General features: G+C 45.8%; 3 protein-coding genes across 4 annotated transcripts in view; 2 read left to right on the top strand and 1 right to left on the bottom strand.

Annotated features, from left to right (window-relative positions):
• The window catches only part of GRAMD1C (GRAM domain containing 1C), a 71,101-nt gene extending 68,176 nt beyond the window's left edge, over positions 1-2,925 (top strand). For both annotated transcript variants that reach the window (XM_084873967.1, XM_084873968.1), the window contains one exon: positions 1,285-2,925. In XM_084873967.1, the coding sequence (XP_084730093.1) occupies positions 1,285-1,365 (81 nt within the window). In that variant the 3' untranslated portion in view covers positions 1,366-2,925. The remainder of the gene's footprint in view (positions 1-1,284) is intronic.
• A 1,161-nt stretch (positions 2,926-4,086) lies between these two features.
• On the top strand, positions 4,087-23,152 carry ZDHHC23 (zDHHC palmitoyltransferase 23). The gene is made up of 5 exons (XM_084873969.1): positions 4,087-4,334; positions 4,823-5,088; positions 7,285-7,992; positions 9,885-10,052; positions 13,589-23,152. The coding sequence occupies exons 2-5, from the start codon at positions 4,928-4,930 to the stop codon at positions 13,854-13,856; spliced, it is 1,305 nt and encodes a 434-aa protein (XP_084730095.1). The 5' UTR covers positions 4,087-4,334; positions 4,823-4,927; the 3' UTR covers positions 13,857-23,152.
• Positions 23,153-23,981: 829 nt separating this feature from the next.
• Positions 23,982-25,523, bottom strand: part of CCDC191 (coiled-coil domain containing 191) — a 78,867-nt gene continuing 77,325 nt past the window's right edge. Inside the window, exon 17 of the mRNA XM_084873912.1 lies at positions 23,982-25,217. Within this exon, the coding sequence (XP_084730038.1) occupies positions 25,073-25,217 (145 nt within the window). The 3' untranslated portion in view covers positions 23,982-25,072. The remainder of the gene's footprint in view (positions 25,218-25,523) is intronic.

Here is a 25,523-nt window from a genome sequence, read left to right as displayed (position 1 = left end):
ATCTAAAAACCTCCAGCTTCATTGTGAACTAATTCATGTTATGAAATTCACCCTTTCAAAGGCTTTTTAATATATTCACAAGGTTATGCAACCATCACCACCAATTCCAGAGCATTTGCATCACCCCCAAAAGAACCTATAAATGGAATCTTTCGTGACGGGCTTCTATCATTTAGCATAACAGGAAACTCCTTTTTGCTGTAAAACTTTCTCCTGTACCTGACCTCTTTCTGGCCTAGTGCTCCACGCTGTGCTAGATTCTCTTCCCTTCTCCTCCACTTCCCCTTTAGGGGATCACATCCACTCCCCTGGCTTGGAATACCACATGTGCCAGTGACTCCCAAATCCATCTCTGACCTGATCTCTCCTCTGAGCTCCAGGCTCAGACAGTCACTTGCTGAGTTGACATCTTCACCTGGATGATAACAGGCATCCCAAACTGATCATGTCCAAAACAGAATTCTATTTTCATCCTGAGCCAAACCCACTTAGAAAATTATAGTACCATCCTCCAGTTGCTTAAGTAAAAAACTTAATACAATGTGTGAGTACATTTTGTGTGTGTAATTATGTGTTTTAGTTTTATATTGCTTACTAATCTATAAGCTCCATGAAGGCAGAGACAGTGGCGAGAGTGGCTCTTTGGTTCACCATTGATACTCAGTGCTTAGCACAGTACATGTAATAGATAAACAGTAAATATTTGAATGAATGAATATAAAGAAAAATAAGACTTAATTCTTTCAAGTTGACTACAATTTTATTAGAGAAATCAAAGGTCCGTGTGTATTGTTAGAAACTATAAAAAAAAAAAGTACAAAATTAAATGTCAAAGTAAGTAGTAATGCCTTGGGAGAGTAGAGGCAGGATGATTAGAGAAAACTACATGGACAGGGTGATGAGTCCGTTTGGGATGGATGAGGACAATTGAAAGCACAGGCCTGGAAGTGAAACCTGAGTTGTTTAGGAGAGAGTGAGACCACTGCAATTTCAGAAGCCATTTAAGGAAACAAGCCAGCCTGTCCCTCTGGATAATTTGATTGTAGACCTAATGAGAGAGAGAATACACAGTATGTAGGAAGAAGTGCGATCTTAGAGCAAATGGGAAGAACTCTGTAGCAGTCACACTGACATAGATATCCTAAGGAAATCAGGTGTTTCATATTCAATGTTTTATTTGGACATCAGTATAAACAGAACTATGTCAAATGCAAATGTGAACTTTGGCAGAAAAATGACCAGAAAAATGTAAACAATTTATTTTGAAAATTATTTTGTTTGCAGTTAAAGAGTTCACTCATTATGCTTCAGAGAACCTTTGATCTACTAAATAAAAACAAGACCGGCACGGCTGTGGAGAGCTAGTGATCTTAAGGACTGAAATTGGACAGATACTTGGAAGTAAAAGAAAACATCTAGGAGAAAACCAGAGGATGAAGGATTTTCATTGTCATACGAACATTTCCATATTTTTTTTTCAATATTGGTACTTCTAATATAAACATTCTTTTAAATAACATTTATTTCATAATTAGTCTCCGATAGCCTTAAGAATCTATCCGTTTGCTTCTTATACATTATTCTAAGCTGTGAATTTCTCCAGTGAAGCATGAACTACATTGTGGAACTGAATTTCTGTGATGCAAAAAGAAAATGGGACACTTTGGCCTCGTTTTTAGAGGGAGGTTTGAAGTTTGATGCTTTATCTGGTAGCACAGAATCAGTATGTGTCCAATTGGCTGCTTTCACAGTTGATAAACATTCAACAGGCTAAAGACAATCAATATAAGAAGAAACCTCTAAGCCATTACGAATTTTGAAGGATCAGTTTTTAGGCATGTACATTTCTAGATTCGCATACTGTAAATATTACAATGTCTTCATTTATTTAGCACACAAATTCAATAGACTTTTTGATTCTGCACATTGATGATAATTATCTGAGAAGTTCTTCATTCATATTGTATCTTCATGAAAGAAAGTTTTCTTCTTCAAGTAGCTATCAGAGGTGAGATTATCTTGCCTCTTCATATATCATATGAATCGAAGAGTCAATTTTAGAAAAGGAAATATGTAGGACTCCAACACTCAAAATGAAGAATCATGCTCTGAGTTTTAAAAACCAGATTAAGTTAAAATCTGGGCATTTAGTAATCAAATAAATACTTGAACTAAGCTTGGCTTCAGCTTAGCAGTCTAATTTGTGGATTCGTTTTCAGTAGCCACGGATAGATTCATTTATTCCTTCATGTGAGTGGCTTGCTTTAGTCAGTTGTAAGACACAAACTAGCTCTTTAATAAAACTCTGGGTTCATTATCTCCCAATACAAGTATACTGATTGAAGTTGTAAGTCAGACACAAGCTTTGGCTCTTTCAGACAAAGGTTTTAGCATATATGTCTCAATACAAGTGATGTCTCCAGAACAAGAGCAAGATAGTGCAGAATAATGTGTATATATTTGTACTGTTTCAACAACTATTGCCTTTAAATTTCTTTTTTCCTCCCAGAGTCACCACAGCCACATGGGATTGCTAAAGTAATCTTTGAGACGCCTATAGAGAATCAAAGTATTGACTCCATTAGAGGGAAAATGGGTTTGAGTGAATCCCAACTCAGCTACGTCAGGGAACCAGTGTACCTACCTGGGTTTCATTGTTTTTAAAATAAGGATTTATGAAGGGTCTGGTTGTGAGCAAGAGTGACAGGATTATAAACTTGAAACCTTGTTCTCTTAAATTCACAAAAATAATCAGTGACAAGCTGAATATTTTTGAGATGTTTCTGTAAAACTTATACTTCAATATATACCTCAAAGAAAATGACCAAAGTTGCTTTATAAATTACGATTAAACACGCATGTATGCAAAATTCAATCAATTGTATTTGTTATATAAATTGAATATTAATAAAACCCAGAATCTGAGTTGTCACTTTTCTTCCTTTTCTGTTTGAAAAACAAACAAACAAACAACAACAACAACACACACACACAACAAAACTCACACACACAAACACACAAAACAAAACTCAAAAAGTATAGTCTGCCCTAACCGGTTTGGCTCAGTGGATAGAGCTTCAGCCTGTGGACTCAAGGGTCCCAGGTTCGATTCTGGTGGGGGCATGTGCCTTGGTTGCGGGCACATCCTCAGGAGGGGGTGTGCAGGAGGCAGCTGATCGGTGTTTCTCTCTCATCGATGTTTCAAACTCTATCCCTCTTCCTTCCTCTCTGTAAGAAAAATCAAAATATATACTTTTATAAAGTATAGTCTGCTGTTGTGAAAACATGTGCATGGGCCTACACTCTTTAAAAACGGTGTGTAAAAACCAAAGAGGACTCCTTACATCAATTTCATTTCAACTATGCATACCGTTGGAACAAAAACACTAGCTAGGCCTGCGGGTCTAATGAAGACTGCTCACTACCAAAACCGGTGTGGCTCAGCGGATGGAGCAAAGGCCTGCGGACCGAAGGGTTCCAGGTTCAATTCCAGTCAAGGATCTGTACCTTGGTTGCGGGCACATCCCCAGTGGGGGGTGTGCAGGAGGCAGCTGGTCGATGTTTCTAACTCTCTATTCCTCTCCCTTCCTCTCTGTAAAAAAAAAAAAAAAAAAAAAAAAAAAATCAATAAAAATATTTTTTTAAAAAAAGAAAGAAAAAGACTGGTCACTAGAAAAAATAAGGAACAAGTCGGGTGATGACCGGCCCGGGCAGTGAGGGCCTTAGAGGGAGGCTGGCCCATTGGAGGCACCTAGGTCCCCAGGCGGCGGCGAGCTCCCCAGCGCCTGTTGCGGGCAGGCGGCTGAGTGAGCGCCCGCGGCCCGGGCTTCACGTGCTTCACGTGCTTTGGAGATCCTCGGGGTTCTCGGGTTTCCCCCATTTCCGTGCGCCCCTCCCCGGCCGGGCTCAGAGGCCGCCCTGCCGCGCACGCCGCCCGCCCGCCGGCACCAGCGGGGTCGGGCCGGGTCTCCGCGGGGCGGGGGCGGGGCGGGGGGCGGGCCAGTCCGGCTCCCGGACCCGGTGCTCCCGTCCCCCGGCTGAGGGCGGGGCCCCGCTGCGGCTCCGCGGGGCGGGGGCGGGGACCCCGGCGCCGGGGGCGGGGACCAGGAAGCGCGTGGACCTGCGGCCAGCCGGGCGGCCGCGGGGCGGGGGGCGCACCCGGGGCGGCGGCGGGCACAGGTGGGCGGCGGCGGCAGCGGGACCCGGGGACCCGGCTCTCACCCGGGAGCCCCGCGGGGCTGAGACCGGGCTCGCGTCCGCGCCGCCGGAGGAGCCGCCCCGCTCCCTCCGCCCCGGCTCCCGGGGCTGCAGCCGCGCCTCCGCCCAGAGCGCAGGTAACTTCCCTCCAAGGTCATCCTCCTGCCCGCGGCGCTCCGGCCGCCAGTCCTCGCCGGTGGGGGCGGCGGGGGAGCCGGGCGCGGGGCCGGGGGCGCGGGCTGGGGGAGCGGGGTGGACGGCGACCCCATTGCGCCCCGAGCTGCTGGGGGGCTTCCCGGGAGCCGGGTCGCCGGCCCCTGCAGCCGGGCATGTTTGCCGGCCCGGCACCGCCCGCAGCCCCGAGGGTGAGTTTCCATCGGCGCCCGGGTCCCAGCAGCCGTCCCCAGCCCGCGTCCCGGCCGTCCCTGGCGGCGTGGTCCGCTGTCGCCATGGGAACGGCTGGTCCCCGGAGCCTGGGATGGGACGGGACGGGACGGGACAGGACGGGAAGGTGAAAGCGGCTCAGAGCCTAGAGCCTTATTGCTCTCTGCCTGGCCAGCCCGGGTCAGAAAAGCCCGATGAAAATGGGACCCTCTTTCCCCTCTTCTCATGTTTGATTTCTCAGGCGTTGGCGTGCGATCTGAGAGCGGCGTGAATGTGTTTGGAAGATGTGAGTTGTGTTCTTTCCTCCTTCACCTTCCAAGAGGGCTCGTGGTGACAGGTGGCCGTCATGGCACAGAAGGGCAGTTTGAAGCCAGGGAAGAAAAACAAAGCGGGAGAACCCGAACTGGAGCCCCTGTGCTGCTGCGAGTACATAGATCGGAATGGGGAGAAGAACCACGTGGCCGCGTTCTTGTGTGATTGCCAAGACCTGGATGAAGGGTGTGAGAGGTAAGAGCGGGGTGTGTCTCGTCGCTGACCCCCCCACCGACCCTTTTGAGAACTGCGATATATACTTTCAGCTTAGCCACCCAGGACACTGGGATCGGCTCTGATTCTCTTTCCAAGGATCATAGTGAGTAGTCTTCTGTGTCAAGGGTAAGGATTTTATAAAGATGAATTACTCAGTCGTGCACAACTGTCTGTTCAGCTCAGTTTACTAGGACCTTATTTTTCACTTAAAGGGAGAAGATGGAGAGGACAGGCTGATAAAGGGATAGAAGGCAAATTAAATGTGTAAAAAAATAAAATACAGTGCAGCCCAGCAGAATCTGCAATTTTAAGAAGGAGCACTGTGCCAGAAAGTTCCTGCGTTCTCAGTGGAGACGGACTAGGTGGGACCTGGCGCAAAGGGCCTTGAGGGCGGACAGATCATTTTCCTGCAGCTGGACCTGGTCTCACCCCTTGTTACTGGGGAGCAGGTCCAGCTAGGAAACACATTCCTCTCTTGCACTGGCTGTTTTCAACACGACCTCAGCGCTGTTCGGTTTCATTGTATTGTATTTGGCTTTTATTTTCACCGTTAATCCAAGTGATGAAAATTACTACCCAGGAAAATGATTTTTCACATCACTGAAAGAATTTTGTATCAAACATTAATAACTTGGCTTTTTCCCCCCTCCTTTTTCTAAGTAATATATTTAAACATGGTTGCCATATGGAAAGCATAATGTGGGAAGAAGGAGAATGTTGGAAACTTGCTTTTCCTATTAATAATAACTCCTTCTGCTTAAAAAGTCATTGCAGTGGCAGATTGCTGATTTAAAACTCTGTGCATTAATCTAGCATGACAGGCATCCTTTGGGACCACTGTGGTCTAGGACCAGCCTTGACACCCGAATACCTCATACTTCTTACTAGACAGTGTCTGTAACCTTTTTTACAGTCCTTATCGTTTCTTTAGACTTAGTCTAAAAGCCCCTGAGAAGATGGAGCACTTTGTGCTAACGAATGGAGAAATGCTGCTTCCGTAATCTCCATCATTGAAGATGGCAGCTCTTCCGTTAACCTAACTCTTCTCCCTCCCGGCCTGGAGAACTGGGCTGTGCCTGAATTCTCTGCTCTCTCCATATACTGCTCTGGAGATTGGCTCCCACTGCTCTGTATGACGCCCTCCCGTAGAGTTATCCCGCTTCCGAGTTCTAGCCCTACTTTTTTTTTTTTTTTTTTTTTTTTTAATATATTTTATTGATTTTTTACAGAGAGGAAGGGAGAGGGGTAGAGAGTTAGAAACATTGATGAGACATAATCGTTGATCAGCTGCCTCCTGCATACCCCCTACCGGGGATGTGCCCGCAACCAAGGTACATGCCCTTGACAGGAATCGAACCTGGGACCCTTGAGTCTGCAGGCCGATACTCTGTCCACTGAGCCAAATTGGTTTCGGCAAGCCCTACTTTTCTTAATAGTATAAAATCAGTGTGATCATTCCTTAAACTGTTCCTTGCCTTACTAGCTTAAGCATGCAAAAAAAAAGTCAACTGTATGCCATGTGTCCTCCAAGAGTGGGTTATTTGACTCCCACTAATTTGATCTCCATTCTTCCCCATGCAGACCCCTCCTCCTGCGGAACAGGCCCCTCCCTGGGCCCAGGACAGAGTGTGTACCTTACACCGGGCAGCTTCCCACCCTCCCTCCTCTCGTGTACAACTGCTAGCCAGCCGTCAAGGCCGAGCGCAGATCCCGCCTTTTGCACAAAGACCCCTCTAATGAATCCACTCAGACGTGTTCGCTCTCCTTTGAGCACTCCTTTTGATGTTTGGCCATCATAGTTCACTGGGTGATTTTGCTGCTTTGTCACTTACCTAATAATTCTTGAGTTCCCGTGTTGTCTTGTCTTTGCAACGACCTTGTGAATTTGTTTGAGACTTTTATGTCTCTATACCCACCCAAGTCTAGACAGTATGTGTATAGAATGTGCATATTTATATGTATTTGTTTCAGGGAGAAGTCATTTAAACTGTTTCGACATTATATTAAAAAATGATACATGATTTTGAAAATAGCTTGTGCAGTAGTCAGGCAGTGGAATGCTTGGCCTTTGGCCTCCTTTGTCATTTATCCTGCTGCTTGACCTGCAGAGTTCACTGGTTTTTAATTCCACAAACCCCTATGAAGTGCCTTCTCTTTGTGCTCTTTCTGAATTAGATGGATTACGTGTAAATCTGTGCAGCCAGAGACTTGTGAAAGAATCATGGATACCATCTCTGATCGCCTCAGGATTCCTTGGCTTCGCGGAGCCAGAGAAGTTAACATTAGCATCATGCCCCCTCTCGTCCTCCTGCCCGTCTTCCTCCGCGTGGCCTCCTGGCACTTCCTCCTGGGGATGGTGGTTCTGACCTCGCTGCCCGTGCTGGCCCTGTGGTACTACTACCTCACTCACCGGAGGAAAGAGCGCACTCTCTTCTTCCTGAGCCTCGGGCTGTTCTCTCTGGGCTACATGTACTATGTGTTCCTCCGGGAAGTGGTCCCCAGAGGGCGCGTGGGGCCCACCCAGCTGGCTCTTCTTACCTGCGGGCTGTTTCTGATCCTCTTAGCCTTGTACAGAGCCAAGAAGAACCCAGGCTACCTCAGAAACCCGGCCAGCGCAGACACGTCTCCGGGCAGCCGCCGAACCGAGTGCCCGGACAGAACAGGGCCGAAGACCAAAGTGTTCGCCGGTGGGGAGGAGTCGGGCATCCTCAGCAGCCGCACCCTGAGGGAGGACCAGAGGGGCTCTTCCAGGCTGGTGGCTGGGAGCCCCGTGAAGGCGAAGGAAGACTGGTGTGCCCAGTGCCAGCTCGTGCGACCTGCCCGGGCATGGCACTGCCGGATATGTGGCATCTGTGTGAGGAGGATGGATCACCATTGCGTGTGGTATGTGGGGGGAAATTGGAGGCTCGCCAAGTGTAAATTCACGTGGGACTCTAGTGGTGTTTGACCGTCCTTTGTATCATCCTGAAGCCTCTCTCCTTCCCAGCTTTACATCTTGTAGATATTTGTGGGCTGTTAGGATGTTCCCACTTACTCATCAGTTTTTTCCTAGTTTCACAAATTTAGTTCTTTCACAGTCATTTCCTGAAGGTGTTTTTTTTTCTTTTTTGCCATTCTCTTTTGAGCTGCCCCTCATTTATCTTCTTTCTAAAAGAGAAGCATCTACAGTTGAATGATTTTTTTAAAAAAAGAATTTATCAAAATCAGTGTAGTCTTATTTTCTCTTGAACACAGAGTTCAAGCAAGTGTTCGCAAATTTTCAGGTGACTTTTTTCTCCTCTCATCATACATCCTTAATCATTCTGATGCTACTGGTCTACATTATTCAGGTGAGGTCTTGCCAGATAACTCCGTTTGGTTATTGGCGGGGAGATGGGCTTTTTTGAGTACCTACCCACTGGCCAGTGACAAATGAGGACACATGAGGCCTATAAGATAAGATGCAAAGGGAAACTCTTAAAAGTTAGCGTCGCAGCGCTACTGAGTAAATCTTAAACCAAAGGGGGTGTAATTAATTCAGATGTGACTGCCATAAGTAACATGTTTGCAACTTTATTGCTCTTAAGGCGTTCCCGGTCAATGAATTCAGCTTTTTATGACTAGGATTCTGGTTACCTGGCACACCTCCTTCAGAAGGGGATGGTCCAGAGGGTGAGGTGCAGGGAGGCCAGAGGGCATTGGGTGGACTTCAAGTATAGGGACAGCGCTTTTCTGGGGTGATGTCTTTAGGTGTAAATAGGAGCTTTCAATTTTAGATTTTCCACTTCTCTTTGTCGTTTCCCTCTCTCTGGCCCATTTACGAGTTCTGGTTTGCAGCAGGCCTGACAGTCTCTCGCCCAAAAGAAGATTTCTACCTACTGGGGCATCCTGGTGTCCCTGTACATTCTGTCCTACATGTTCTACAAACGGCTGTGACACGGACTCTCTTTATCTGAGAAGTAGTCTCCATTCCACACCAATCAGATCTTTTTACTAATATATTTTTAACATATAATTTCTGATGCTGTGTAACACATCTTGATTTTTTTTTTTTTTTAAGAAGAAGGGGGAGAGAGAAACATTGATTTGTTGTTCTACTTACTTATGCATTCATTGATTGACTCTTGTTTGTGCTCTGACAGGATTGAACACATTAGGGACGATGCTCCAACCTACGGAGCTACCCGGCTGGGGCCTGTGTAACACTTCTGATTTAGCTTTTTTATTTTTTAAAATATATTTTATTGATTTTTTTTTTTTTTTTTTTTCCAGAGAGGAAGGGAGAGGGATAGAGAGCTAGAAACATCGACCAGCTGCCTCCTGCACACCCCCTACTGGGGATGTGCCGGCAACCAATGTACATGCCCTTGACCGGAATCGAACCCAGGACCTTTCAGTCCGCAACGCTCTATCTACTGAGCCAAACTGGTTTCAGCCTGATTTAGCTTTTTTAAGTTTGCTATCATCCTTTCCATATCATGGTAATTATAGTATTAACTCTCTTCATAGTTGGGTAAAGCCTTTGCTTACTAATATGTAGAAAGATTAATTAGCCGGTTCTGCTTCTTACTTAATCTTGTACTTCTACGAAGGATAGGATTTCAGTTTGTGAAGAGCAGAGACTGTAAGACTGCATCTTTCAGTGGACAAGCTTTTAATTCTCTAAAATTGAAAAGTAAGATAGCTTTTTAATAACTGGCATTCACACTATTCCTGTTTTTAAAACTTTTTTATTATCTGAGTTATATAGAGAACTTTTAAAAACATGTTTGCTTTCCCCTCTGTGCTGTTTTGAGGATAAATGGCTGTGTTGGAGAATGCAATCATCAAGCATTTATACTTGCCCTTTCGATCTTCTTGCTCACCTCGGTGTACGGGATCACACTGACCTTGGACACCATTTGTAGAGGTAGAAGTGTCTTCACAGCTCTCTTCTACTGTCCTGGCGTTTATGCAGATTACAGGTGAGACATGGACACCCGGCGCCGAGGCCCTGGAGGAGGGGAGGGGTGTTGCCGTTCACTGTAAGGGGCTATCATTTGATACCAGGTCAGGGGCCAGTTATGGGGCTTTTGAGTACCCCTGAAATTGCCAACAAAACTGTGTAGTGGATAGGTGCAGTTTTCTAGGGTGAAGTTGAAAGGATCATTGACCCTTCAAAAGGGAGGACCTAGTACTGCAGAAGTAGGCCCAACCAGCTCAATCAGGGGCTTCCAGGGTCAGGTGACTACTCACATGCCCAACCAAGTAACAGTGAATCTTGAACAGACAAACTAGCAGCCCCAGGGTGTGTGTGGGGGCCATTTTGTCATAATCAGCAACTCTTCACTTTACTGCTATTTCCTGGTGCTTCTTTGCCCAGAATTAATTTATTGCTTCTGACCCTTTTTGTGAAGTATTTACAATTTGTATGACCTTCCTTTTCTATTTAACCTCTATTGCTTGTTCCTGTTCTACTTTTCTTTTTTTTTTTTTTTTTTTTTTTTTTTTTTTTTTTAATTTCCACTCATGGTTACTGTGGTATCTAGGTCAAAATTTCCTTCAGCTTTGTTCTTTTGGGCACACTTCTAGAAGATTTTCATGCTTTGGAAGGAGCTGGGATTGTTCAGTGATAGCCTGAGCCACTCCCTCCCCTGAAAGCCCTCTAGCCTGTTCTTTGTTTTCAGAACCATCAATCCCTGCTTCATCTGCATAGTGTCTCTGTGCAGGTATTTGTTTGTATTAGTCCCTGGACAGATCTCCCCATTGCCATTACAGATCTAGACTTTTATGGGCTTTATTAGAATAGATTGGTCCTCTTCCTCAGGGATAATAAAGTTCCTTTTCTTTTTCCATGTTGAGTCTTTGTAGGTTGTGAAATTCTTCAATAACTACTATTCTTTTTTTAAATATATATATATATATTTTATTGATTTTTTTAGAGAGAGAAAGGGAGAGGGATAAAGAGTTAGAAACATCGATGAAAGAGAAACATCGATCAGCTGCCTCCTGCACACCCGCCATTGGGGATGTGCCCGAAACCAAGGTACATGCCCTTGACCGGAATCGAACCCAGACCTTTCAGTCCGCAGGCGTAACTACTATTCTTAATGGGTTGTGACAAATGTCCTAAAGCAGAGCATGTCTATTACAAAGCATGTATGTTACAAAGCATGAGTTCTATAGACGTTCTGTGGGCCACTTACACAAAATAGCCCTGCCATTGGTCCTCCCTGCTGTGGACGGCCATTCATATCTTCCAGTTGGGCCTTGGTTTTTCTCATCTTTGTGGTGATTTAATCATCTCTCAGGTAGTTTGGCTTAGATTCTGAATGAATTTATCGGGTCTAGTAATAATTAATGTCGTTTTTAAACATTCGTTTAAAATCTTGCTTGGCGTTGACTTATATTGACATAACCTTCAAACACGTGGTATCTACAGAACGTGTGAAGTGCAATTAACAAGTTTTGCTTGAAAAAGTTTGTGTTTGGTTTGGTTTGGTTTTTGTTGCAAAACTAGGGCTAAGAAGATGGCAGATGAAGAGCATATTTGGCACTGCATGCTTTACGAGTTCCAATTAGGAAGAAAAGGAAGTGAGGCTGCAAAAAACATCTGTAGTGCTCTTGGTCAAGATGCAGTTAGCGCCAGAAAATGTCAGCGTTGGTTTGAGAAATTTCGCGAGGGAAATTTTTCGTTAGATGACAAGAGTGGTCGAGGCCGTGTGTCCAATTTTGATCAAGAAGCTCTTCAAGCTCTTTTGGTGCAAAATCCTCAAATTACCCAACAAGAGCTTGCAGCAACTTTAAATTGTTCACAAAAAACAATTTCCAATCAATTGCGTGCACTTGGCAAAGTCCAAAAGTTTGGAAAATGGGTTCCTCATGAGTTGACCGACAACAACTGTAATCAAAGAGTCACAATTTGCAGTTCGCTCCTCTCTCGTCAAAACCGTTTGCAGTTTTTAGAGCAAATTGTTACCGGAGATGAAAAATGGGTGCTGTATGTTAATTCGAAAAGGCGGCCTCAATGGTTGGACAAAAATGAGGCTCCGCAGCCCACGCCAAAACCTGACTTGCATGCGAAAAAAGTGATGTTGTGTGTTTGGTGGAATTTTAAAGGAATTCTTCATTATGAACTTTTACCATCTAACCAAACCATTACAAGTGCAGTGTATAGTGCCCAATTGGAAAGGTTAGCCCAAGCTTTAAGAGAAAAAGAACCCGCGCTGATTAATCGGAAGGGCGTAATTCTTCACCACGATAACGCACGACCGCATACTGCAAGAATCACTGCTGAAAAACTGTGCCAGTTGGAATGGGAAGTTCTCCTTCAACCTGCATATTCTCCTGATATTGCCCCTTCTGATTACCATTTGTTTCGTTCTTTGCAAAACTTTCTTCTTGGAAAAAAATTTAATAATGAAGAATGCCTCAAAAATGCATTGACCGAATTTTTTGCATCAAAATCACAAGAATTTTATAACAGAGGGATTAAAATGCTTCCTGAGCGTTGGGCACAAGTAGTAGAAAACAACGGCAACTATATTGTTGATTAAATTTTGTTGTATTGTTTAAATAAATTCCATTTATAAAAAGTATTAGAAAACGACATTAATTATTACTAGACCTAATATTTCCATATAACTCTTTTGCAAATGTTTGAATGAAAATAATCAGTTGGCAGGCATGGATCAGCAGCCTCTCCTCACAGTCTTGTAGGAGCTGAAGGCGCTGTCTGGTCCTGTGTTGGGCTGTAGGAAGCAGAATTTGAAATATGCTGGTGCTCCTACACATCATGCATGTGGAAGGCTTCTGGCGTCGGGCGGTGTCTCTGTATTTGCATTCAGCAGCCTCGGCCTGAAAAAGCATGGAAATTAAGGAGCTTCCCGCCCACAGCTTCCCTGAGGGTGTTCTTAGCCATCCTGTGGATCCTTCGTTTTCTCCCGAGTTAAGAACAAGTTAGGAATTATTCATTCAACAAACAGATTTTGAATCCTGTTATGTCAGGCACTGTGTGTTGTGTGGGGGGTACAAAGTGCAGGAAACAGTCTTTGCCAGTCTCAGTAAAAAATACTGGAAAAAGAGCACTCGTAATTAAAAACTAAAACAGCACATGTTCGTTAATGGTCATAATTTAAGCAGGTTATCGGTTTTAAAAAATATATATATTTTATTGATTTTTTACAGAGAGGAAAGGAGAGAGACAGAGAGCTAGAAACATCGATGAGAGAGAAAATCAACCAGCTGCCTCCTGCACACCCCCTACTGGGGATGTGCCCACAACCAAGGTACATGCCCTTGACTGGAATCGAACCTGGGACCTTTCAGTCTGCAGGCCAACCCTCTATCCACTGAGCCAAACCAGTTTTGGCAGGTTATCGGTATTTTGAGGATAGAAGACTGTTGTCCAGCGGGATGATTGGGGAAGGTGCCAAAGTCCCTCGGTCATAAGTATTATATGTATAAAAGCTTTCTGAATGTGAAAAACCGGCAGCCCTGACCCGCCCATTCCCCTTCCCAGCTCGGCGCTGACCTTCACCTGCGTGTGGTACTCTGCCATCATCACCGCGGGCATGGGCTACATCTTCCTGATCCAGCTGATCAACATCAGCTACAACGTGACCGAGAGGGAGGTGCAGCAGGCCCTGCGGCAGAAGACGGGGCGCCGGCTCCTCTGGGGGCTCATCGTGGACACAGGCCAGTACAACCGGGGCTTCCTGCGCAACTGGCTCCAGTTCTCCACCCTGGGCACCGCCCCGCTCCCGCACCCCGCCGAGGACATCGTCTGACGTGCCTTCTGTGCCCTCAAGGTGGGGGGCGGGGGCAGGGATCCCCCTGCTTCTCTCCATCCTACCCTTCAGTGTGCACTTGGGATGCTCGCTTTTATCCCTGGTTTCTTAAAGGCATTATAGGGTCAGGCTCAGGTTGAGACTGGACTGGAGGAAGGAATCTTGCTGACTTCACAGCTTAAGAGATTTTTATATCGAAGCAGTAAAAGCAGAGCCATTCCTTTCCAGGCACCTTGCGAACTCACTCACTCACTCACTCACTCACTCACCAGAAGCTGTAAAGGATGTGGATTGCTGATGCACAAATTGATCAAAGCAATTCCGTCCCTCGGTGTGGGAGGAAGAGTCTTGGATTAAGATAGTTTCTCCTCCTTTTAATTCCTAATAGCCATGTGACCCTTCTTTGAGTCACTTCCCCGAATCTCAGGTTCCTTGGTAAAGTGGGGTCCTGATGTCCCCCCAGAGCAGCTGTGAGGTCACGTGATGGATGAGATATGTGAAAAGCACCAAGAAGGGTCTGAAGTATTACTAGGAAAATCCCAGACTGAAAGAAATGTTTGTAGTTCAGAATATTGAAGCCATTATTATTAGAGTAATCTCTTTTTAGGCATTTCAGAGTGAAAAACCAATCCCCAAATACTATGCTGTACAGTTACGGGAGTTTCTCTTTCGGGAGAATTGGACAGTGACTGCTCAGGGAGCAGATGACCGGGTGGATTTTCAGTTACCTGGTCTTAAAAGGGGAGTTGATACCAGTCATGAAGTTAATCATTGCTGGTGTAATGTACAGTGGTCATGAGTTTGGGTGATGCATCTTATTTCTTAGGTATTTGTTGTTTAAATTTTCTCTAAATAACTCCACCAGGCATTAATGTTTCTTCCTCTTTCCATGTCTCATGTGGTAAGGTGCTAGCCACACTGTGACGATGGCTGGAAGAGGAAAATAGGCCTTCCTACAGCAAACACTTTACCTTTCCGGGTATGGTGGCCAGTTAATATTAAGGGCTTGATTTTTTTGTGTGTTTGTGTAAGTGATTTGAATGCGATCAGCTCTAGCACTATGTTGCAATAATCTGTCTTCCGGCATTCACGTTATTCTGGCATGGACTCTCTTTGAGGGGTTGATTGACATCTTCCCCCTTAACTTGTACATCCTTGATCACCTTTCCCTAGATAAAAGCATCTCACCAGGAGAGATAAAACAGGGTATATGTGGTTTCCACTAATCAATGGATTACTGTTGTTCCCTAGTTCTTCCTAAAATATCAAGTTATTTCTTGAATCATATCTCGAAACTGAAAATGTATGAAGGATTAAACATTTATGTATAATGGGTCTATTCTGCCACAGAATTAAGATGAGGCAGCTTCAGATGCGAAAGAAACCAACTGAAATATTTGGTTTTGTACCTATAATTTTTAAGTTGAATTTTTTTGGGTGACACTGGTTGGTAAAATTATATAGATTTCAGTTTACACAATTCTATAATACATCAAATCCTACCTAATAATCCTACCTAATAATAGAGTAATATGCAAATTAACCATCACTCCACTCCACCCACAAGCCATGCCCACCAACCACACCCACCAGCCAATCAGAGTGAGTATGCAAATTAACTCAACAAAGATGTCAGTTGATTTGCATATGCAGAGGGAGGGAGGAGTGAAGACTGAAGACAGCATAGAAGAAAGAGGGAGGGAAAGTGGAAAGCAAGTCGGCTGGGCTGCTGGAGGGAAAGCACTGGCAGCGTGTGTGGGGCGGGATGGGGTGGGGTGGGGTGAGGTGAGGTGAGATGGGGCGCGGCTATGGTGGGAGGCAGCAGTGGTGGCAGTGCGCCTGGCTGAAGAGACCTTGGCAGCAGTGGCCATGGGCGTGGTGGGGAGGGCAGGATGGGCGGGGCTCTCCCGCCCGCCCCGCCTGCTGCTGCAGGAGAGGTGGCTATGGTGGGAGGAAAGCCACAGGAAGTCTTATAGGAATATTCCTGCAACAGGTCACTAGTGTATATTATATTGTGTGTTCACTACCCCAAGTCAAGTTTTTTTTTTCCTTAATATGTTTTTATTGGTTTCACAGAGTTAGGGAAAGAGAGTGATAGAAACATCAATGATGAGGGGAAATTGTTGATTGGCTGCCTCTTGCATGCCCTCTACTGGGGATATAGTCCAAAACCCGGGTATGTCCTCTTACCAGGAATGGAACAGTAAACTCCTGGTTCATAGGTAGACGCTCAACTACTGAGCCACACCAGTCAAGTCAAGTTTTTTTCTTTTTTTCAAAGGTAATTCATTAGTCCTTAAATTCACCTTGATTTATAACTTAATATAGGGAAGATATTGCCAGGTTGTTCAGTCTTTTTGTGCATGCTGTGTAACGAGAGGTTTATAAATGTTAAGGGGAAATAGGACTAACTTCCTGCAACTCTACCCTTTGCAGCTAGCACCACCCCTGGTCCTGCCATTGATTGAGGCTGTCCCTGAGACAGCTTGTTGTTGCTCTTCACAGAGATGGTTAACAAACGATAGGCTCCATAGTTCCCCTGCAATGAGCCAAACAGCAAACCCGGGGGTGTTAGCAGAGGCTGTGGTTTCTACAGTGATGCATTCTCCCCAGCCTAGTCAAGTATTCATTTGAAATGATCATTAAATCTGATACAACTAATTCATTTGGAATTATCATTAGATCTGATACAACTAATTCCTTCTGTGTATATTTGTGATAAGAGAGATAGTAATAATGACGTGGACTGCACATGTAGTCAGAAATCTCTAGTTGTAGTTTCTTGAAGGCCAGATGGATAGCCAACTCTGACTGTCCAGCAACCCTATATTATAAAAAGCCTGTGGTTGTGACGCCCTCATGCTGTAACAACCAATCACCAGGAGGCCGTGTGTGCGTCAGGTGCACACCGGTGGGCGGGGCTGTGTGTGTGACCAGGCGTGTGCGGGTGGGTGGGGGCTTGATGCTGTATCCCTGTGGGTGCCAGTGGAGGCTTGATGCTGAGTCCCCGCGGGCACTGGCGGGTCTGGATCTCGCACAATTTCAGGGCGCGTGCAGATGGGTGGGGCTGTGTGCTCTGCAAGGCGCATGCGGGTGGGTGGGTTATTGACTCTGGGTCTCGTGGCGCTGGTGGGACTTGATGCTGTGTCCCTGCAGGTGCCGGCCCAGGCTCTGACAGGTGGGAGGAGGGAGCTGGATACCCAGACCCAGGACTTGACTCTGGGTTTTGTGGCGCTGGCAAGACTTGGTGCTGTGTCCCCATGGGCGACAAAGTTATATATTATTTTCATATACATTTTACTAATTTTCTTTCATCTCGGACACTTCTATTATAGAGAAAGGGCAAATAGTAATATTAAAATATTTTCTCTAATTAATGTGCATAGATTTTGTGCACCGGGCCACTAGTTGATAATAACATTCATAGAAATGTTAGTATAGTCAGTAACTTTAGCCTCTAGCCGTATCTTTAAAAACAATCAAAATATGACATGATGAAGATGAATCCCACCAAAAGGACCAATTATTTGGGATAATTAGGAATGATCACCATCTTTATAACCACACTAGAGGCCTGTTGCATGAAGAGATTCGTGCAAAAGGCCTTCCTTCCCTTGGCTTCCAGCACGTTTTTCTTTGGCACCTGGGACCTAGGCCTTCGTTCTGTCCAGAGTCTGCAGTCTTGTCTTTGCTGCAGCACTCCGCTCCTGTAGATGCCTTCACCCCCGCATTCCCCCTGCCTGACCACTCTGTACTTGGAGGAGCTGGGCGGCCGCCATCTTTGGCCTTCTAATTTGCATACTCACTCTGATTAGCTGTGGGCATAGCGGAGATATGGTCAATTTACATGTTTGTCTATTATTAGGTAAGACTAGAGGTCTAGTGCATGGATTCGTGCACCAATGTGTCCTGTGGCAGTCGGGCCAAAACTGGTAGTCCAATGCCTCCTGTTCCTGCTTGCTCCTCCTGCTCATCCTGGTTCTGCCGCTGCTGCCGCAGGCTTGTGCCCAGTCAGTTCCGATCAGGAGGGGCTGGTGCCACCACAGTGGAGCTCACCAGCCATGAGCCCTGCATCTGGCGCCTGGCAGTCAACTGCTGTGGGAGCCCACTGACCACCAGGGCCAGCTCCTGTGTTGAGCGTCTGCTCCCTGGTGGTCAGTGCACATCTGGTTGCGACTGGTTGACCAGTTGTTCAGTCGTTTGGTTATTTAGGCTTTTATATATATAGGCTAGAGGCCTGAATGCATGACATTTGTGCATGGAGGAGGGTTCCCTCAACCTGGCCTGCGTCCTCACAATCCGGGACCCTAACTACTTGGCTCGCTGCTCCTTACTGCCTGCCTGCTCACTCCTTAGTGCTGCCTCAGAGGCAGGAGAGGCTCCAACCGCCACCGCTGTGCTCACCAGCTGTGAGCCTGGCTTCTGGTTGAGTGGCACTCCCACTGTGGGAGCACACTGACCAGCAGGGGGCAGCCCCTGCATTGAGCATCTGCTCCCTAGTGGTCAGTGTGTGTCATAGCGACCGTTGTTCTGTGTAAATGTTGCTGGATATATATATATATATCCTATATAACAAAAGAGCAATATGTAAATTAGCCATCACTCTGCGACAAAAAATGGCAGCACCCATAGCAGATGCTGGCGGCATCACCCAGGCAACGGGAGCCCAGTATCTGCTCCTTGGCCGTGGAGGGGGGGAGGGGTCTCTGGCCAGAGGACTGGGAGCGGGACGCTGAGCTCAGCGTCTGAGCCCCGGCTGTGCTGAGGGAGGGAAGGAGCCACGAGCCCAGAGTCCGAGCCCCAGCTTGCCATATGGCGGGAGGGAGGAGGCCTGTGGGGCTCTGCACCCAGCGTCTGCACCACGGCTGTGTGGCAGGAGGGAAGGGACCTCTGGGGCTGTGAGCCCAGAGTCCGAACCCCAGCCTGCCGTGCTGCATGAAGGAAGAGGCCTGTGCGGTCGAGAGCCAAGCGTCCATGCCCTGGTGGGCCATGTGGAGGGAGGGAAGAGGCCTGTGGGGCCCCACGCTCAGCGTCCCGTGGCAGGGGAGGAACCAGAAAAATGGATCTTTTCAGTTCCGATGCTGACAGAGCCCTATGGGTGCCAGGGTCCTCCACCTGCAGCCTCCAGTCGCAGCCCAGTAGCCCCAGTCACAGACTGGAAGGCCCCTGCCAGCAGTCCAGACAGGACCAGTGTGGTGCCCCAGCAGGGGGGGGTGGTGTCCGGCAGGCATGCTACAGACATCAAATCACTGCTGCTGAAGCCAACCTCCTCCCCCCCACCCGACACTTCCAAGGGGGCGACTCCTGAGGCAAGGCTCCCATGGCAGCTGATGCACAGCCAGGCAAGGAAGCCGGACCTGAAAGCTCAAGTACCCAAGTATCTGAGCTGCAGGGCATCATGGGCTGGGGCCCTGAGGAGGCCCCAGGACAAGCATCTTCCCAGAGGCTGTGAGGAAGGAGGCGAGGAACCTCTGGCTAGAGGCCAGGTAAGGGATGCTGGCGCCTTTGCAGGCCAAGACCAGGCTGAGGGAGCCCCGTCCCCTTGCACCCCCATGCATGAATTTCGTGCACTGGGCCTCTAATATATATACTAGAACCCGATACACAAAGATTCGTGCTAGAATGGGCTTTCCTTTCCCTGGCTCTGGCACTGCCTTTCCACTCCGGACCAGCCCCTTTCTGCTCAGGCCCCAGAGCTGCCTCTTCCGCCCTGGGAGCCGCCTTTCTGTTCCGGTCCCACCTTCCCATGCTGCCCAGAGGCCCAGAGGCCATGGCAACGATGCAAGTGTCCCACCCCCGTCACTCGGTGCCTGTATGCAAATTAACTGCCATCTCTGTTAGGTTAATTTGCATATCACTTGATTGGCTGGTGGCTTAGCAGAAGTATTGTCAATTTACATGTTTGCCTATTAGGTAAGACACACACACACACACACACACACACACACACACACACGTGGCCCAATGCATGAAATTTGTGCATGGGTGGGGGTTGTCCCTCAGCCCAGCCTGTACCCTCTCCAATCTGGGACCCTTTGAGGCACATCCCTCTCCCAATCCGGGACCACTGGCTCCTAGCTTCTCACCTGCCTGCCGACCTACTCTCCTCCAGCTGCCCCCCTGCTCACCCCGAACTGCCCTCCCCTCCTGGCCTGATCGCCCCTAACTGCCTCTGCCTTGACCCCGCCACCATGGCTTTGTCTGGAAGTTCGTCCGTATGTTCTCCTGGTCTAATTAGCATATTACCTTTTATTAGTATAGATACCCATGTTACCTGGATGGGGCAACTCAGTGTCCCTCACTAGGATAAGGAGTCCTTGTGTATTGTTCTGGCTTATTAGAATGAAAAACCTAGCTGTTTTGGCTCAGTGGATAGAGCATCGGACCATAGACTGAAGGGTCCCAGGTTTGATTCCTGTCAAGGGCACACGCTCTGGTTGCAGGCTCGATCCTGCTAGGGTTGTGCAGGAGGCAACCAATCGATGTTTCTCTCTCACATAGATGTTTCTCTCTGCCTCTATCTAAAAATCAATGGAAAAAATATCCTCAGGAGAGGATTAACAAACACAAAAAAGACTTGTTTTAAGTTCCTTGAGAACGTCATGACTGGCAGTTCACAGAAGAAAGCCCAAACCTTTGCAGAGCTCAGTGGTTCTGTGGGGGTGAAAGTCTACTGAAGTGTTTGTGCCAGAAGGAGAGCAGACAAGCGGCTCTCCACGGGCAGTGCTCTGTGGGCTTTGGGACATCGTTGGCCTGGACTCCTAGGTTTTTTATGCTTTTTTTTTTTTTTTAAAATATATTTTATTGATTTTGTACAGAGAGGAATGGAGAGAGATAGAAAGTTAGAAACATCGATGAGAGAGTCAACGATCAGCTGCCTCTTGCACACCCCCTACTGGGGATATGCCCGCAACCAAGGTACATGCCCCTGACCAGAATCGAACCCGGGACCTTTCAGTCCCCAAGCCGATGCTCTATCCATTGAGCCAAACCGGTTTCGGCGGTTTTTGATGATTTTTATGCTCTGAAACTATTGGAGGGATTTTGCCCTTTTAAGGACAGAGCCTCTGGGACCAGATGATTCCCAGAGGAACATTTGGTGGTGGTGGCCATGGGATACTGCCTGCAAACCTCTATACCAGCAGTCTTGTGGCCATCGGAGCAAGCCACCCCCAACGTAATTCCTCCCTGTCACATCCTCAGCCTCTTAATAAACACACTGGATGTGGAGCTTAGGAAATGATCTATATTCTAATCAGCATTATTTCGTGCTATTTCTGGTGAAGAGAAATGGGCCCATTTGAAAGATTTAAGGGCTAGAATTGCATAAAAGGAAAAAAAATCCTTCAATATATTTTTTTTTATTTAAAAAATATTTTTATTGATTTCAGAGAGGAAGGGAGAGATAGAAACATCTATGATAGGAGAGAATCATTGATTGGCTGCCTCTCTCACGTCCCCTACTGGGGATTGAACCTGCAATCCAGGCATGTGCCCTGACTGGGAATCGAATCAGGAACTCCTGGTTTATAGGTCGATGTTCAACCACTGAGCCATGCTGGTCGGCAATCCTTCAATATTTAAAATGTTTCTTGTGACACCCCAGAGCACGTTGTTAACTGACCGTTAACACCTCGTGGGTAGGTTTCTCCGATGCTGCTCCTTGAGCCGTGAGTGTGTTTCAGGGACGCTGTGCTGCTTGTCTCACCTCAGCCCGTCTGTGTAGCATACGGCACACCTGTGCTGTCCCCATAATGTTTTCCTTCAGCGAATGAAGTAATTGTCGTCTTCCACTATACCATCTGCCTAGCAGAAAGACTGCTACAAACTTTCTCTTATGCAATAGTTCTCAGAACTTCAAATATTTTTAGCAAGAGAAAATTTTCTATACTAGAATCTTCCACTGCCGGAAAATACAAGGTTCTTTGTAATACTGACCATCTGCTTAATAGAGTATATTCCCATTGGGTAGGGCACTAGACTTTTACTATAAAACTCAATTAACATAAGCAAAAAATATGACATAGGAGCACAGTTTTAACTAGGATGTTTAAAAATTAATGTTTTATTTAGTTTTAAGGGTCTCTTTAACCTAGGCAAGCAGTTTTATGACTTGACTTTATTTTAGCCGTATTTTGGTATCCAGCATTTTAAAAGAGAATTTCCTCAAATAAGCAATGGATGAGAGAGAGGCACTTGTTTGGAATCTGGTTTTCACATCAGTAGCTTGACAGGCATGCCATTTTATATTAAATATTGCGGAGCTGACGCAGGGCGAGGGGAGAGCTGTGCTTGGCTTAATGCTGGAGAAAAATCCAGTGTGCTCTGGTAAACGTTTGCCGTGACTAATAGCAACTTTTTGTAACCATCAGCTAAATGTGATCCTGTTGCTAATGGGCAATTATCCCACTTCAGTGGGCACTAAGTGTCTCACGGTAGCAGCAGCAGCAGCAGCAGGCCAAAGACCCAGTGCTTACTGAAGACACATTTCCTAGAGGTCCTGGCTGTTTCCGAGCTGGGACTCGTTACTACTCTAGCCTTCGTGATGGCTACCTTCCACCTCTAGGAAATTCATGCTTTAAAGCAGGGATGGGGAACCTTTTTTCTGCCAAGGGCCATTTGGATATTTATAACGTCATTCGCTTAATAGAATTCACTTAATATAAATGTATGTTGCTATGAAAAAAGCTCCTAGATTTATTGAATTTTGAGTCCCGCCTGTGGTTGCCTTGGCAGGGCCAGACCAAAGGATTTCTCAGGCCTTATGCGGCCCCCGGGCCAGACGCTTCCCACCCCTGCTTTAGAGGCAAAGCTTGGAAACCAGATCTGTTCTAGTTACTGATACAAATAAAACCCTGCATTTCTTCAGGTATTCACTGACGAGATGCAGGCTATAGAACTTGCGTGGAGCTCAACTCGTTGTGATCCTGTGCTTTGGGTGATGTGATGGTTTCAATTGTTCGGGCTTTTGAGCCTTTTCAGTTGATTAGGTTTCTGGGTCTGATGTTATCGATGAGAGGAAACCCAGGTATCTTTTTTTTTAATATTAAACTTACTATTTCCAGCAGCATTAAAGAGGATTTAAGTCAGCTCTGGAAGCCGTGGGCTACACATTTTACATTGTTTTTATACTTGTATTCATCCTATCACCTTGGACTCAAACACAAGGCCTTCCAAATGGAGATTTGAAAAATTACTGCCATTTATGTAAAATAATGTACTGTGACCAAGTTATTTTTTTGTGTGTGTGTGACCAAGTTATTTAAATGGAAAATAAAGTGCTTTATTTAAGGAGACTGGTTGGTGTTTCTTGGTGTGCCTCCTGAACTCCTTTGCTTGAAGAGAAGCCTGCATTGTAGCTGGGCTGTCTCTCTGGTGACATGGATGTCCCCAGCCTGTGGACCTAAAACTATCATATTCCTGGTGGTTACTTTCCCAGTTTTTGTAGGCCAGCGATACTGCTTATTGGACATTTTGTTAGCAGTAAAATTTCAAATCATATCTTTAAGATAGCCCAGCAAGCCCTGGCTGGTATGGCTCAGTTGGTTGAAGCGTTGTCTCATACACCAAAGGCTGTAGGTTCAATTCCCAGTCAGGGCACATACCCATGGTTTTAGGTTTTACACACACACACACACACACACACACACACACACACAGATGGCCTAGCCAGAAACATAGGTCATTTACTAATTTTTTTTTTTCCTATGACTCCTTAGAAGGTCCTATAAGTAGATAAAAAGTTCTTGCTGGCTCAATCAGAATATGGGTTGCTAAAGACTCAATTTGTAAATGATGCTTGAGGTGAAATAAAAATAAGAGAGCTTAAGAGAGAAAACTCAAGATCTATGGGTTTATTCAGAAACCTTGAATGCTTACTTAAGGGCTTCACCTATATGTATAGGCGTGGTATTCAAATAAAATTGGTATTTGATTTCTGGGTGCTAATATCAGCCAATATTCCATAACTTACTGCAGTTAAGAATAAAGTGATTTAGATGGAAAGAGATTAAAAATGAGTTACATTTAGTCCCATTTTCTGTAGGGGCCATCAGCCTTAAGTTTTCAGAGGATAACTGTGGAGACAGGAATATTGTAGAAGAAATAAAGTGTGATTTAGGGTGTTTTGTCATGTCGAGTAAGTCACGCATCTTCCACAGGACAGAATCATTTTGCAGGTGGTATAGCTATAGCTAGGTATCCCTTCGAAGAAATAAGAGATGACAGAATTTATTGAACAAACAGAATTTTACTTCACCAACTCATATTTTCAACCTTACCAAATAACAGTTACCTCAGGTACAAGGGACTTTCTTATTTTACTTTGTGATTTTATCTACTACTTGAATTTGTTGTAATAAACGTGTTTTGTAATGAAAAAGAAAATTTCTAGCAGATAATTCAGTTCACAGAAGGGAATATCTTTATAGTCTTTAGCACCTTAAAGATTAAAACATTCTTTGAATGAAAGATAAACCTTGACATATACTAGTAGATCAAATTGAGGTCTAGAAGCCAGATCAAATATTTATAGGTAGCAATTTGGGAGCATGACGATATTTTAGCAAATTGCTGGATTTGAAGAAAAGTGTGTTTGGTGCCCCCTTTTCTCTGAAATTAGGATACACAGTTATCCATTGCAGCGCTGCAAAGAGTACCTTTGATGCGTGGTTTTCCATTAGGGGTGGGCAGAAAGGATGGAGTCCGGCAGAATGCTTGTTGCGGATGCTAAGGTACTAACTAGGTGCCTGGCCACAAATGACTCCTTTTCTAAGTGCTCACTACTTTTAATTTCTATTTAATAAAAGTTACATTTGCTAACAACTCACGTTAAGCTATAAGAACATTTTCCTCCTCAAGCTCAGGCGAGCAAACACATCCTTTTTAAAGTTTATGATGCTAAAAATATAGACGCTGCATTTGAACAGTGGAACAGGAACAGTTCCTGTGGCTGATCCTGCTGGGATAAATGCTTTAGTGAACTGATTAGCAACCCAAGAGAAATAAGAGAAGGAAGTACAAACTCAAAAAGAAGTCCTTTAATCCAAGGAATACCTGACAGAACAACCAGGTAGGTGCATGTGCATGTGGGTGGGTGGTGCAACACAGATCCGTATGGACCGTGGACATTCCGTCCTCAGCACGGGCTGGCTTGTGTTCCCTGGACACCAAGGACTCTCACACGAGGGCGGGTATCTGACGCTGGACAACCAGAGTCACGGTGGGGGCAGCCTCTGGAAGTCCGGAAGGATCTCAGCTACCTTCTTACGGAGTTGCTCTCGCCTTTCTTCTCTTCCTCTTTCTTCTTTCATAAATTTTGCAAACTTCTTCCATGTCTGAAATGTGATCCAGAGAATCCTCCTTTAAGAATAAAAAGAGGGAAAATATGAAATATTAGGGAAAAGTTGACGGATTTCCATCTGAGGTACATGTAAAGAGTAAGTCTTAGGTGAATAAGACATATTTAAAAGGCATGTAAATCACAATTGAAATTCAGGCTGAGAAATGCTGTAAAGGAAAGAAAGACACAGAAGTGGATGGGAGTGACCAACAGGTTATTTTTACTTTCCCTGAGGTGGCCAGGAAAGGCCTGTGTGAGGAGGCGCCACTCCTGTGCCTACACCACAGTCTTTACACCACAGCACGTGGAGGCAGCCGCCACATTAA

Source organism: Pipistrellus hanaki (assembly GCF_964339955.1).
Source record: "Pipistrellus hanaki genome assembly, chromosome: 2".
NCBI classification, from domain to species: domain Eukaryota; kingdom Metazoa; phylum Chordata; class Mammalia; order Chiroptera; family Vespertilionidae; genus Pipistrellus; species Pipistrellus hanaki.
The sequence above is the reverse complement of the archived record's forward strand: the minus strand, read 5'-3'. Positions and strand labels throughout refer to the sequence as shown.